Raw genomic sequence first — 14748 nt, 5'->3', positions numbered from 1 at the left:
CTCAGGGGGAAAAAGTGTCATTTTCCCATATATATATTTAGGGGAGGGGGAGACCCACATATACAAGTTACTACATCAAATGTAGGGTATACTATTTGAATTACAATTTGTAATTTTTTTAATAAGAAAAAGAGATAAATTTAGTTATATAACATAAATTTAAATATAATATTTTTATATTTTAAAAAAAAAATTCAAATAGTTAGATTCAAACTTCCTAAATCTTATTTTTCAAAAAAAAAAAAAAAAAAAAAAAAAAAACTTCCTAAATCTTACGAGATCTAGGAATAGAGTTGACGCTTTGAAGAGAGTACGCGATTCGGGACCACGGTAGATAGTTTGGATGTCAGCAATATAAACTTTTTTATAGTCAGGTCGGATTAGGATTAGAAATGTAAAAGGAAAATTGAGGCGTGGGGCCAAAACTGGGGCGTAAAACGGTCACAAGGAATATCAGTAGCCTCAACCAATAAACGTCAAATCAAATTAATGAAATCCATACCCAAAACATGATCTGGCGTTTGGGGCTTCGACTTACCAATATTTAGATTTCTGAACAAACTCACATGCAATTGCAAAGTGCAAACCATCAGATCCACCCATTTCCCGACAATAACTTTTTTGTTTTATTTTTCGTCTTATTTAAGTAGCAAAATTTTTAAGCATAAAATTGGTTCAAATTATTTTAGTTCAAGTTACACCATAAAATCTCAGGAATGTAAATATTATAATACTACTTATCATCATAGACGGAGCCAAAGGGGGGCAGGGGGGTCAGCTGCCCCCCCTCACCCCACCCCCACCCCTACCCCTACCCCTACCCCTACCCATATATAATTTTTGTATGTATATATGTATATATAGTACATTTTTGAGTATTAGTATATAAAAACTGTTAATTGTTGATAAGAAATGAGTTAAATTAGTTGGTAGAGCATGCATTTGGTTATAATAAAGGTTAGGCCTTTGAATCATATAGTTTTTTGGCTCCTTCCCTATGACTCTAACACAATCACGTTTTAATAGTTTTTTTAATATTTGATACACACACACACACACACACACACACACACACACACACACACACACACACACATATATATATATATATATATATATTCAAATTATTTTATCAAATTAATTATGTTTCATATTTTGTTATAAATATTTTTATAAAGTTTCGATTTGTTTTATTTTTCGCCCATATCCAATAATATTTACACCTATATTTCTTAGGTAATTTATTTATTTATTTTTAAATATCTCTTTTATTTTAATGTTTCGCCTTTACTGAAAAAAAAAATTTGTGAATCGATCCCTATTTCGCCCCCCCTCAACAAAATTCCTGGCTCCGTCCCTGCAGTTATCATATTTCATGGTTTGATTCAAGGGAGAGTAAAATTAATATAGGAAATGTAAGATTTCAAACTTTGCTTTTAGTTTATTTGATATAATAGCATTTCTTCCACATTCATTGAAACATTCCCCAGAGTAAATATTTTGGTTAGATTTTTTCAGACCATGTACGAAAAAGATGATGGAGAGAAAAGGAAAAAAAAAATTAAAAGGAAAAAAGAAAGTTTAGTCAGGGTGGTCGCCAACCCTGACTCGTCCAAAAGCATGCAATTAAACAAAAATTGACATGTTTTTAAGTTACCGGTGACATAATGATCATTCTATTAAAATATTTTTTATTTATTATAATAATCTAAAATAAAATAAAATAAAATAAAAAACTCTATCCCACCCCGCATTTATCTCTGACTAGTGATGAAGGAAATGTCTTCATTCTGGCCAGAGACGAAGTAAACATCTTCATCCCCGGGGAAGACAAAAGTAGTTTAATTTCCTATCTTCGGTCAGAGACAAAGGCGAGTGGGTTTTGGTTTTATTTTATTTAATTTAAATGATTATAATAAAATAAAAAATAATTTTTTAATGAATGGCCATCACGTCAGCAGTAACCGAGAAAACAAGTCAATTATGATTTAATTGCACGCTTTTTGATTTTTTTTAAAGGCTTTTTGGATTGTTCAATGACCTAATTATAACTTTTTTAAGTTGCATGAACTAATTACATTTTCGTATGTTGACCTATTCGAACATTTTATTCTAATATAAAATGGCTAAGCAACATGTTTATTATAGTGGTTATCACGTCTACAAAAAATATATTGTATGAAGGGCATCAACAAATACAGGGAAATTTCTCCTCAAATATAGATTAATTTGAAAGTCATGATATTAAAAAAAAAAAAAAAAATCAAACCCAAAGAAAAAAAAAAAAAAAAAAAAAAAAAAAGAAGCTAAACTCTAATTATAAAAAATAAAAATTAAAAAAAAAAAACAACTTTAAATAATAAAAAAAATTCTATTTTTGACGTTAAAGTATAATAGGATAAAAAGTCTTTAGACCATATAAGATGAAAGTCAATTTATTATCTAACGGCTTCACGTGACAAGAATTCAAAACTTTTTAAGTAAATATTTATTTCTACATGACTAGCTGGCAGAACAGCTTTTGTTGCAAAAAAACAAAGAAATTTAATTTTAGAAAAAAAAAAAAGAGTCGAATAAGCCTCAAACTTTACCGTCAAACACCTTGTATATAAATGACATGTAGTGACCTCTCTCATATAGGAGGTTATGTGATCGAGTTTCTGTGGAGGCGGTTGTTGACTCCAATGTAATAAAGTCAGTATCATTCGAAAAATGAAAAAAAAAATTCAAACTTTACCTATAAAGCTAATTAGACTCATCATAAACATATAGTCAGTATCATTCAAAAAAAATTTTACCTATAAAGTTAATTAGACTCATAAACATGTCATTTTGATGCACCATTGTAGATCATTAAAATTTCGGCGACCAAATTCGGATTAACTTCAATTAACTCCGCCAAAATTTAAAGAAAAACACAAAGAAGTGACCAAAAGGTCACATGCTGGAGATGGCAACCATTTTGGTCCCCTTCTCCCACTGGTAATACGCTTTAAAGAAAATAAATAAAGAGAACAAGTGAATTACATCTGAGACTAATACGAGTAATATGCGTTTGGAAATATAATTTTAAAAGGAAAAAAGAGAAAAAAGAGTCGTTATAATTCAACTCAGCAATCAATCCAACAATAATTAGCAGTCTAAATTTTAGGTGACCAAATAGACTGGTAAGGTAGAAGAGGGTGCAGGCATCCTATAATACTGCTGCTTCTCCATGTTAAGATCCCTGAGACTAACGTACGGTATCTCCACCTCACCCTTACCGGAAGGACTCAAAGTTCCGGCGAGCGGGGTAGACGACGGCCGGCCGGTGGTACGGTAAGGTTTCCCGCCGGAGCCACTTCGACTATCGCTGATGTAGTACACCGGCCCATACACGGATCTCACGCGGGCACGGTTACGGTTGGCCCCACGCTCGGTGGAATCACCCTCGGTTTTGGCGACTGGGGGGGCGCCGGCGGTCGTATTCCACTTGAAGAATAGCAGAGCGCTCTTCCACCACCGTTTCCGGCCGCCGCTCTTCTTGAATTTCCGGGAGATGTCCTCCTTGGAAATGGGCTTTTGAGGCTTGAAACGGAACGCGTCTAAGGATCTTGACAAGCTCTTGTGCTTCCTCGTTTCTTCCAAAATATTTTTCTTTTCCAAACACAAAATCAAAAAAACAAAAACAAATTAACATTGGCAAATTAAAGCATGAGTATGTAGTAGTATAATTTTATCATTAATTTGGCTTACCTGAAAGTAGTCGACTTGAGGGTCAAATACATAGTCAGTGAAGTGTTGAGGTTGTGGGAAGGGAAAAATGGGAGATTTGTTGTTAGACGACATTGCAGAAGAGAATGGAAAATGAAATTAAAAAAACGAAAATAGAAAGGGAGAAGAAAGGGGATCTTCTTTATGGGCCCTAGGTGATAATGGCCGTTGCCAATTGGCATATATGTGCGAGCCTTAAAGTAAGCAAATGCACTTTTATCCATACCAGTTTTTATTTTTATTTTGACTTAATAAAGGTACAATCACTATTTCATAATGGCCTGTTTGGTTCACGACATAGGCCGTGAATGTCATAGCATTTCCAGTAATAGACCTATTCATTTGTTTGGTAACCATTTCTATTACCTCAAATAAGGCAATAGCTATTACTAGGGCCCCCTGGTATTAGCCTATTACTGAACCCGGAATAGATTTTAGAATCTATTTTCTTTTTTACCAATTTCTTTAACCTAATTCTTTTATCCTATATATAAATTTATCATATTTCACCACCGTCGTTGCCACCACCACCATCACCGCCGCCACCACCACCATCGCCGTCTCCGACTCCACCACCACCATCGCCGCCCCCAGCACCACCGTCGCCCCCACCACTGTCACCGCCGCCACCACCACTACCACCCCAGCACCACCACCGCCACCACCAACATCACCGTCGTCGCCGCCACCACCACCACCCCCACCATCACCGTCGCCGCCACCACCCCCACCATCGCCACAACCATCGCCACCCCACCACCACCGCCGCCCCATCACTGTCACCGCCACCACCACCACTACCACCCCAGCACCACCACCGCCATCACCACCACCATCACCACCACCGCCACCACCATCGCCACCACCACCACCACCGCCACCAGAACCACCACCCAGCAGCACCACCGCCACCGCCACCACCGCCACCGCCACAACCATCGCCGTCACCACCACCACCGTCGCCCCCACCACTGCCAACGCCACCACCCCAACACCACCACCACCACCGCCACCACCACCATCACTGCCACCGCCACCACCATCGCCACCACCGCCACCACCATCGCCACCATCACATATTTTTATAAGGGTATTTATGTCTTTTAAAACATATTTCATTTCTATTCCTTAAATCAACCAAACACTGTAATATAATTCCTAAAGTTTATTCCTTCCGCGAACCAAACAATAGAATACAATTCCTATTATATTCCTTGCCTATTCCATTCCTTATGGAATAGCATTCCTATTACCTCAAAATTCATTCCGTGAACCAAACATGCTATAATAGTTTCAATCTGCTTCGCGAATATTCACCCCACATAAATCCAGTTTTTTTAGATTATAGTAGGTAGTGAGTCTATGGTGGCCGGTAGGTCTTAAAAAATTAAACCAACAAGGGTCATGTTGAATTCGGGTTCTATGTACTTTTGTTAACGTTTTACTATTATTATTTCTAAACTACTAAGTTTATTTTAAAAAATTAACAAATTAGTTATTTTATTTAAATATTTCTATTTTTTTAGTATAGCTAATGAATTTTTTATTTTATTATGTATAAGTAATTTAAATATTATTTTTTAAAAAAATTATGTTTAGGTATCTCCACTCGGTGGGACGGGGTTGAGTTTTGAAAAAATCTCCACGATGAGGATCGTCGGTGAAGATAGTATAAGGTGAGTCAGGTAATAGATGTAGTCCTTCTCAATCCACCCTTGACTCATTGTCATTTGTAAAACCTGCCTAAGTAGCCGCTAACTAAAAACTCATTTGTTAATGTTGGGGTTAAAATGGTCGATTACTTCGACCACTATATAGTACAATATTGCGGTAAGAATGAAGTGAAAGTGGTGATCTGCTTCGACGGTTAAACCGATATCGCTTTATCTCACCTCTGTCACTCTAATCATTTTAATTCTATTATTTTTTCAGATAAACCTTGAGATTACTACCCAATAAAGAGTCACTGTAAGAGAGTAAACCTAAAAGAAGAGTAAATAAAACATTTTAAATTTTTTTTCGATAAAATTAAAGGGATCATACCAAAATCATTGATAATCTACGTGATAATACAATTATTATTTTTCTCATTGAGTACCATAAATTAGCTGATCTCACTTAGTATTAAAAATATATATTAAAATGGTTCAGCACATGTCGCGATCCCGAGAACCCCCCCCCCCCCCCCCCCTCTACGGAGGTGGTTCTTGACAGAACTTGGCCCATTTTTTATCCGTCGGTCGGTGGCTATATCGGAGTCTACTCAAGGCTATTTGGTTTGGCTTTGAGGATGTCTTCCGTTATTTCAGCATCGTGCGTGACTAGCTTCCTCCTAACACATACCGGTTGATGTCGGACTTCTTCGCCCTCTACCATCATCTCAACATCACACCCACTCTGCCCCTTTTCACCTAACTTTTTCACGTCTCCCGAGTGACTTCCAACTCACCAGGATACCTTTCCATCTCTTAGCGCGATGGCCAGGGCTTCATGGACGGGCTAAACACCGTCATCAAGAGATAGAAAAATGCATCTATATTCGTCCGACCAGCTGACTGCTCCTTCAACTATTCGACCAGTACAGTTGACCTTGGGCATCAGTGAGCTAATCGACCACAAAAACGCCTTTCGGGGCTTGGTGTGACAACCCAAAAATAATTTTACTAAATTCTATTTTATAAAATTATTAAAATAGCTATTTTCACTCTACCAAAAATTTTATTTCGAAAACGGTGTATGAATTAAATATTTTTAACCGAGTTTTTAAATAAATTCAACACCAAGAATATCTTATTTCGAAAATCCTAAGTTTCGGGTACATTTATGTACTAAGTTTTGACCCAAAAAGTCAACCTGAGTGAAACCTGAACCAAGTGTTTTAACTACAAACTATTTTCAGAAAATCTATTTTTGACCCCAAGTTATCCAAAATCATTTTTGAGATATTGGTCCATGATACAAGGTGAATCTAGATACTTCTATAAGCCTTGTCTGATATTTTAAGAAGCAAGCCAAATTTGTCCTTTGCCCTCAACCAATCATTTAAGATCAACCTAGGGTTTTGAACCCATTTATGTATCCTTTGTTTTCACATGATCCCTTTCTTTTGCCTCTTTGTTCCCTTGTTTGAGCTCTCTGTAGAAGAAGGAAAATAAACACAGTAAGTGCATCCCATCCCTTCATTTCATCTTCTCATTTAAGGTTAGCTTGGTATGTATTGTTTGTTTGAGGTGTATAGGTGGTGAAGGAGGTAGTAGTTGAATAGAGAGGAAGAAGGGATCCACACAAGAAGAGGAAGAACCACAAGGTATAAACCATGGACTCCCAAACTAGATTTTGACTCTGTTAAATGCTAGAAGTGAGAAATAAATGTTTAGAAATCTTAGATAATGTTTGTTGTTGAGCTATTTGTGTGTTGTTGATGATCTACGATTGATTTATTGAGGGTTGGAAGTATTTTTGTTAATTTGAGAAGCCTACAGGTGAAGAAGAATGGGTCTGGTGCACCAGTAAGCCCAACAGATCTAGCCAACGTACCTTGGCAAGGTCCGCTGGCTAGTCTCGTGAAGCCTCGTACCAAGGTAACGGATCACAGCTAGATCCGTTGCCAAGGGCCGCTCGGCGGGGCTTCACAAGCCTCGTCACCAAGCTCTGCCAGGACAAAGATGGTTCTGGTCGGGCCGTCTGTGGCTCAGCTACGTGTTGTTCGGACCAGGACTTGTGGGCCCTTGAGGCTCGGACACTCGGGCTCGTTACAACGCACTAGTAGAAGGTAGTTTTGTTGAATTTGGAGTTGGAAAGCATGATAAACAGATAGAAATGTTGAAGGAATGAATGCTCTGTTATTGTTTATCTGTGAACTAAGAATCAGTAAATGAGATTATAGATTTTGAGTATTGTTACTTGATTTGAAAAGCATGATAAATACTTGTTAAGTATTTATTGAGTAGATTTGCTAAGTGTTGAGATTTTAGTATAAAGCAGTGCATATTTCCTTGTTTCACAGTGAATGAGATTTAGAGTATATTTTCACAGTAAAGAGCATGTTAGTAGATATCATTGCTTAAAGCGCATTATTGGCTTTAAGTAAAGCCTAAGATCTATTTCAAAAACCTATATCTATTTTGGAAAATCATTATCTACTTAGCATTGAGATGATTGCATGATATTTGATTTCCAAAATGTGAGAAAGAGAAGTTGTTGAGATTTATGTGCATAGCAAGGCTTGCAAAAGTTAAAGTTTGTTGCATGAGAAACAAGTTGCATGAGGTATATCTATATGTTATCTATTGTGAGGAAAATAGAGTTTAGGAGGCCCGTTAGGACTATGTCCTTTCAGAAAAAAAGAGAAAGAAATAATGCTTGAGAAAAGAAAGAAATGGTCAAAGAAGACCGACAGAGATTTATGAAGTAACTTGGTCAACATTCTCGGGTTACTAGGTTGGATACTACCTGCCGGGCGTGGAATCCTGGTTAGGGGGTGTGCACACTGACAAGTACGATACCTGATTCCATAGAGATTGAGATAAGAACCAAGAGAGTGGTTTTGTGGGCGAGATTGAGTATTGGGCCGGCTAGATGCCGAGCTCGGATAGGTTCGTTCACAAATTGGTGAAGTTCTTACCTCGCCCACGAGTAAAGAAAGAAAGAAAGAAAGTAAAGAAGAGAAAAGCGAGTCAAGAGACTCAAGAGAAAGAAGAGAAAAGTGAGTCAAGAGACTCAAGAGAAAGAAGAGAAAAGCGAGTCTATGTGACTCAACAGAAACCTCCACAAAAAAAGGCATTTCTTTTTACATAAGAGCGAAAGTGTGTGTATATATATATATATATATATATATATATATATATATATATATATATATATATATATATATATATATATATATATATATATATATATATATATATATATATACTTATATACTTCTAGCATCATGACATTTTCTGTTGTATGACTTGCATGATTTGCATTTAGAGTATGATGAGAAGTATAGTACTTTGTTGTTGTTTATGAGTTGGCATGATAGCATGAGCTTGCTTGTTAGAGTTTTAAGTATCTCTTTATCTATTAGTTTGAGCATGAGTTTGTGTATTGAGCTATGTTTAGAGATATCTGTTTAAAGCATGAGATTTGTGTCTAAGTTGAGTACTTGAGAAAACATGTTTATATGAAGTATAGGTTGTGAGCATATAGAGTTGTTTATGAGCATGTATTGAGATTGTTGTTTAAGTGTTGCAAAGTACTTGAGATTACGTGTGATTGTCAAACGTTTTCCAAATCTATATCTATAGTACTTTACAGGGTTGAGTGACTTTATACTTTGTTTGCTAACGGGTTTATTTTCCTACTTGTTTTTATAACCCCTTTCAGGTGGGCCCAGTGTTTGAGAGCGCACGAGATAGTATAGTGCGTAGTTATGAGATGGTAGATTCTAGATTGGATATTTGATGTTTAGATGTTGCTGATTGATCTTTTTGTTGGTGCTTGGACACCAGGGTTTGTTCCCCAAGTATTGATGTTGTTTTGATGAGCTTGGCTCTAGTTAGTTATGTTTTTGTAGCCTGTGTAGTCACCATGAGTGGTGACTGTGGCGATGACACCCGTATCTTTTTGTTTGGTTGGTTTTTAAGTTATTTAATCGTAATCATCTATCTTGTTTAAGTTAAAGTATTTGGGATTTAAATTTTAGAAAAGTATGGTGTTACACTTGGGCCTAGTCTATGTCGCACAGTGGTCGTGCCTAATAGCCCTAAAGAAAGCTAAGTTGAGCAATCGAATTACATATCTCTCCTTTGCTTACATGGAATGACGATATCCCACCTGACTCGTAAGAAGAAAAACCCTGGGGTAGCGATTTGTAGCCACCAACTGTTCATTGACAAGCCAACTATCAAACACTCTCTACCCCCAATTCCAAAGAAAACATGGCAACCCGGCGCGATGGCCCTCATTCTATGTTCTAGAAACAGGGCCCATCTGGTAGTTCTCATGCCACCGCCCGAGACTAGGGCAAGGTGCGCATGACCGAGGACAATCCAGCCATGCCACGCCCTTCCACGCGAGCCCCCAATGACAAGAGGGTCAAAAGATTAGGAGTTTAAATCCCGAGTTTTTATCATTCTCAATGGATGACAAATTTGGAATTGCTAAATTGGTTTGAGCTAAGGAATAGAATTCATGCTCATCACATACATGTTCACAAAAGCTTGTTGTTCAAGAATTGTAGTTGTAGAGATCAAATGTAAAACAAGTATTTGGATGCAATTTAAAGAAAGATTGGAATGGAATTGTTCGTATATCACATGATACTTCTAGTGTTCTTGAGTCAAGATTGTAACATTACAATTGAGTGATTCGAGTGAGGCTTTACAAATGTCTTTCACCTCTCGGTCTACTAAGCCTCTTCTTAGTATTGAACACCTTCAAGTGACTATGATCCTAAGAAGCATTTGATACACGTTAAAACCCTATTATAAGTTGGCTAATTTATTTGACAAAATAATTAGAATTTGTTTTAGATATGACACATGGACCAACTCCTATCAAGGTATTATTTTATTTTGGAATAAGGGTCAAATAGGCCACTCAACTGCACACAAAAATGCAATTAGGCCACTGATCTAAAAAAGAATGCAATTGAGTCATTGAACAACACAAAAACATGCAATTTAGCCCAAAATGACTTGTTTACTTGTTGTAGGAAGTTACCCATTTTTTAATTAAATTTTAAAAATAAATTTTAATAAATAAATAATTAAAATTAAAAAAAAAAAAAACAGAAACAGAAATCGCCGGTCTCCGGCCGGCTTCGTCTCCATGGCCGGAGACGAACCTCCGTCTCCAACCATGGAGACAAAGACTTTCGTCTCCATAGCCGGAGCTCCTGCCATGGAGACGACGTTCTTCGTCTCCGGCTATGGAGACGAAGAGATCTTCGTCTCCATAGCCGGAGATGAAGTCGGTCAATCGTCTCCGGCCGGATGTTTCAATTTTTTTTAATTTAAATTTAAATTTATTTAATTATTTATTAAAAATAAAAAATTATTTTTAAAAATTAATTAAAAAATGGGTAACTAGCTACAACAAGTCAACAGGTCATTTTGGGCTAAATTGCATGTTTTTGTGTTGTTCAATGGCTCAATTGCATTTTTTTTAGTTCAATGGCCTAATTGTAATTTTGTGTGCAGTTGAGTGGTCTATTTGACCCTTATTCCTATATACTTTGAGCAAAGAGCAATAGATTAATTCAAATAATTTCATAAAAATATCCCTTAGTATATGTGCTTGACAAGAAATCCTATGATATTAGAATTTATCAACAATTACCAAGATACTTTGGACCAAGCTCCATCCATAAGGCTTCATACTCACCAAGTAATAAACTGCAATATACCAAATACTCAAGCTGCATAGACGGAGACTCCAATAAAATTCCAATATTTTAAGTACGATCAATAATAATAAGACACTCAGAAAAACCAATAATCAATAATAGTGAGATAGATAAGCTAAATAAAAGCTAATCATCCAATATAATAAACAAAATAGATACTGATAATAAACAGAAAAGATTACCCAAGCTTGTCAAATCACCATACCGAAATTGCAACCAAACAACCAACCAAAAACCATCATGCAGTCAACCAATTCATAAACCGACCAAAAATTCATAATCCAACCAAAACCTACTCCCACTTACTTATTCCCCCCTTATTTCAACCAAACTCCCCCTTAGTCATACTCACTTTTTTTTGCCAAATAATTGACAAAAGTGGTGAACATCATTGTGGAGAGGACTAGCGAGCTGACGGAGTGCCCGGTTGGACTGAACATCAATTTATTTCTCCCCATTTTCCCATAACACAGCAAGAAATTTGTCCAATATTCATCCATAATGAAACCAGTAAGTCATCAGCATGATTAATAACCCCAACCAACTCAACAATGCCCCCCCTAAAAAAAAATATTCCCTCTTTTTGACAGGAATTACCAAATAGTTTGTGATCATCTAATATCTTGGAGTAGAAGTGGTTTAGTAGAACCTGTAGTTTGAAGATGTAACAATTCCATGATAATTCCCTTTTCCTGAAAACTTTTGAGGCATGAACCTGCACAAGTGGAATCGAAAAGAGAAACCCAGAACAAGGTATATGCAACTTGAGAAAACAAACTCAGCAAATAACACAGATGCACTACATAAATTCATAAACTTTCAGTTTGGGTCAAAAATAGGAAGATTAGCAAATAAAATAGTAAGCGCATTCAGGTAAAGCAGATTCAAGCACTGATTTATAACATTTAGTACAGAAGGAACATAAATAAAGTCAGACACGGTTATGACCGGACCAAACAAAATAACACAAAGAGAAATAAATTACAGATAACAAATAGCAATCTCAAATTCAAACACCAATTCTAGGTGCAAGTAAATCAGTACGTACAATCACATAAAACACATAGCAACACAAGAGAATACACATATTAATCAAATTGCATCAAATTTATCATTCAAGTAACCTTAGAGAATTCAAAGTTTTAACACAGGAAACACCAACAAAATAACATAATAAAAAAATAGGATTATCAGTTCAAAAGCAGCCAAAACAACGTAGATAAGACATTTAGTGAACACAGAGAAACAACCAAAAATAAAAACGCTAAGAATAATCCAGGCAAATCAAACAATATAACAAGTATGAACACTTTAGAGACAAAAAAATGAACAAATAAAGAGGAAATTTCTGAAAGATTAAATGTACCCGATGATTTAATAAATTCAGAGGAAGCCCGTATATATAGAAACTAGATTGGATAATTCATGTTCAAATACAAATATACACAGATAATATATATATATATATATATATATATATATATATATATATATATATATATATATATATATATATATATTGAAAGGTTCCCGTGTAGTTGAATGCTTCCCGTGCGGTTGTGCGGTTATTAATGTGCGTGAGATTTGTACTCAATGTGCATGAGTGTTGTGTCTAATGTGCCTGAGATTTGTACTTAATATGCGTGAATGTGTAAAATGCAGCAGAAAATATGGATATCAGCTTCTTCCCCATCCCCAGTACCTGCACTCTGTGAGTTGCTTCAGAATAACTTCGATTATTGGGTTGCTCATAATGTGGTATGGAATATGCTGGCCTGTGCTTATTCGACATCTGAAATGGTTGCTGGTGCTCTTTTTGTTCTATCCAAGATGAAAGATTTGAATCTTCAAGTTTCAATAACGACATATAATAGTGTGTTGCTGCTTTACTGATGTTTACAATGAAATAAAATCTTCCCAAAGTGAATACACAAATTCTATCCTTATCAATGGTCTATGCAGACCGATCTTGGTGCGAGAATCTGGAACTTCTGTTGTTTGCTTCAATTCCAGATTGTTGAAAATTCTCTTATTACTCACGCACATTAAGCACAAATCTCACGCATATTAAGAAGAATACTCTGGCACATTAAGTACAAAACTCACGCATATTAACATGACGCACATTAAGTACAAATCTCAAGCATATTGAACATAACACTCACGCACATTAAGTATAAACTCACGCACATTAATCCACCGCACAACCGCACGGGAAGCAACAAATGCACTTGATCCCTTCCCTATATATATATATATATATATATATATATATATATATATAGGTTCATCTTAGACACATTTTTAAACGTGCAGATAATGAAAGCACAAATAGCATACGTGAACTACGAAAAAAAATCGCTGTAAAATAGATACAAAAAAAAAAGGATTCATACACTCAGGTATTATGATGATACCAAGTAAAGAAAAAGACTTATAGACTACCATCTTCCTGAGTGTTTTGAAACCTTCAATGCAGCGAGAATTTGTTCCTCGTTAATGTTCCATAATTTAAATTTTTCATCAGACATCTCTTCTAATTGATAGCAGAGCTCCGAATGCTATGTTGTGGCAGAGGATCGGACAGCACACGGTGCGGCGGAGGCATGCTAGACATCGTTGAACTGAACGACTTCCTTAAGGGCAGCGGCTACGACGGACGACGAAGGAAGGACGGTGACTTCAGACGATGGCGGTGCTGGGTAGCAGTGGGCAGGAGCGGCGGTGCAACAATGGCGTCTAGCAGAGGTGCGGCAGTAGCGGCGAGGCAGCAGGCAGCTGGATAGGTGGTGATGACGGTGCGGCTGTTGGATTGTGTTCTCCTGGGTAGCAGCTGCGATGGACGAAGTAGCTTTGACGATGACTTGCGATTGGACACGACTGCAATCTTGGAAATTACTACAGCAGCTTGGATAAAAAAAATTGTTTGTCGATCAGCATAAGATGGTGATGCAACAAATTGTTGGACATCATCAACTCCCATGGAATTTCTGATCCGTTTCTCACCAAAGATAATATTAGATTGAACTTTTTAAATGGAAAAACTTCATTAATCTTGGATTTTTCTTGGTTGAGGTGTAAATTTAAAACTAGGTTTTTGAGATTAGGAGGAAGATTTTAAGCTTTAGAGTAGCTGAAGATTTGAGAGAAAGATAGATGGAAGTATACATAATTTAGGGAACCGGAATTTCAACAGAATAGGGCCGGGAATTATTTTGAATATTTGAGTGGACAGAAAAGATAGTATTTGAAGTCCTAATGGAATAAACTGTTTTAAATAATTCAAAATATAATAAATCTGTTCCTGAAACATTACCAAACGTTATAAGATAAAAACAATTCAAATAATTACTAAGTTGAATTACCTATTATTCTTATTTGAAGATCTTAATTAGTAGATTTGTCGATTATCATGTACTAGATCCCGAATATCATTTTGCTTTCCCTGATATGCTTTTGGAATTAACTGAGAGACAAAATATGTTTTTCTAACCCAAACTTGCTTAGAAAAAGGTGTAATATACTTGTGCGTATATTTTTCAGCCCTTTCATCTTTGTAGAAGTAGAAGTATTCAGGCCTGATGTGGCCTCGAATCCTGCAA

The 14748-nt window shown here is 36.3% G+C and overlaps 1 protein-coding gene across 1 annotated transcript; it reads right to left on the bottom strand.

Annotated features, from left to right (window-relative positions):
- Window positions 1-3038: 3038 nt before the first annotated feature.
- On the bottom strand, window positions 3039-3963 carry LOC109183827. Its single transcript, XM_019333887.1, has 2 exons — window positions 3736-3963; window positions 3039-3636 (listed from the first exon to the last, which is right to left on the bottom strand). Exons 1-2 carry the CDS (start codon window positions 3826-3828, stop codon window positions 3148-3150), a joined length of 582 nt encoding a protein of 193 aa, XP_019189432.1. The 5' UTR covers window positions 3829-3963; the 3' UTR covers window positions 3039-3147.
- Between the last annotated feature and the right edge of the window lie 10785 nt (window positions 3964-14748).

Source organism: Ipomoea nil, unplaced genomic scaffold (assembly GCF_001879475.1).
Source record: "Ipomoea nil cultivar Tokyo-kokei standard unplaced genomic scaffold, Asagao_1.1 scaffold1179, whole genome shotgun sequence".
NCBI classification, from domain to species: Eukaryota; Viridiplantae; Streptophyta; class Magnoliopsida; order Solanales; family Convolvulaceae; genus Ipomoea; species Ipomoea nil.
The sequence above is the reverse complement of the archived record's forward strand: the minus strand, read 5'-3'. Positions and strand labels throughout refer to the sequence as shown.

Excerpts from the sequence above, each read along its gene's own strand:
- LOC109183827 (XM_019333887.1), bottom strand. The coding sequence starts at position 3,828 with ATGTCGTCTAACAACAAATCTCCCATTTTTCCCTTCCCACAACCTCAA. Across the intron at positions 3,637-3,735 it reads CTCAAGTCGACTACTTTCAG|AAAAATATTTTGGAAGAAAC; the intron begins GTAAGCCAAATT and ends TGTTTGGAAAAG.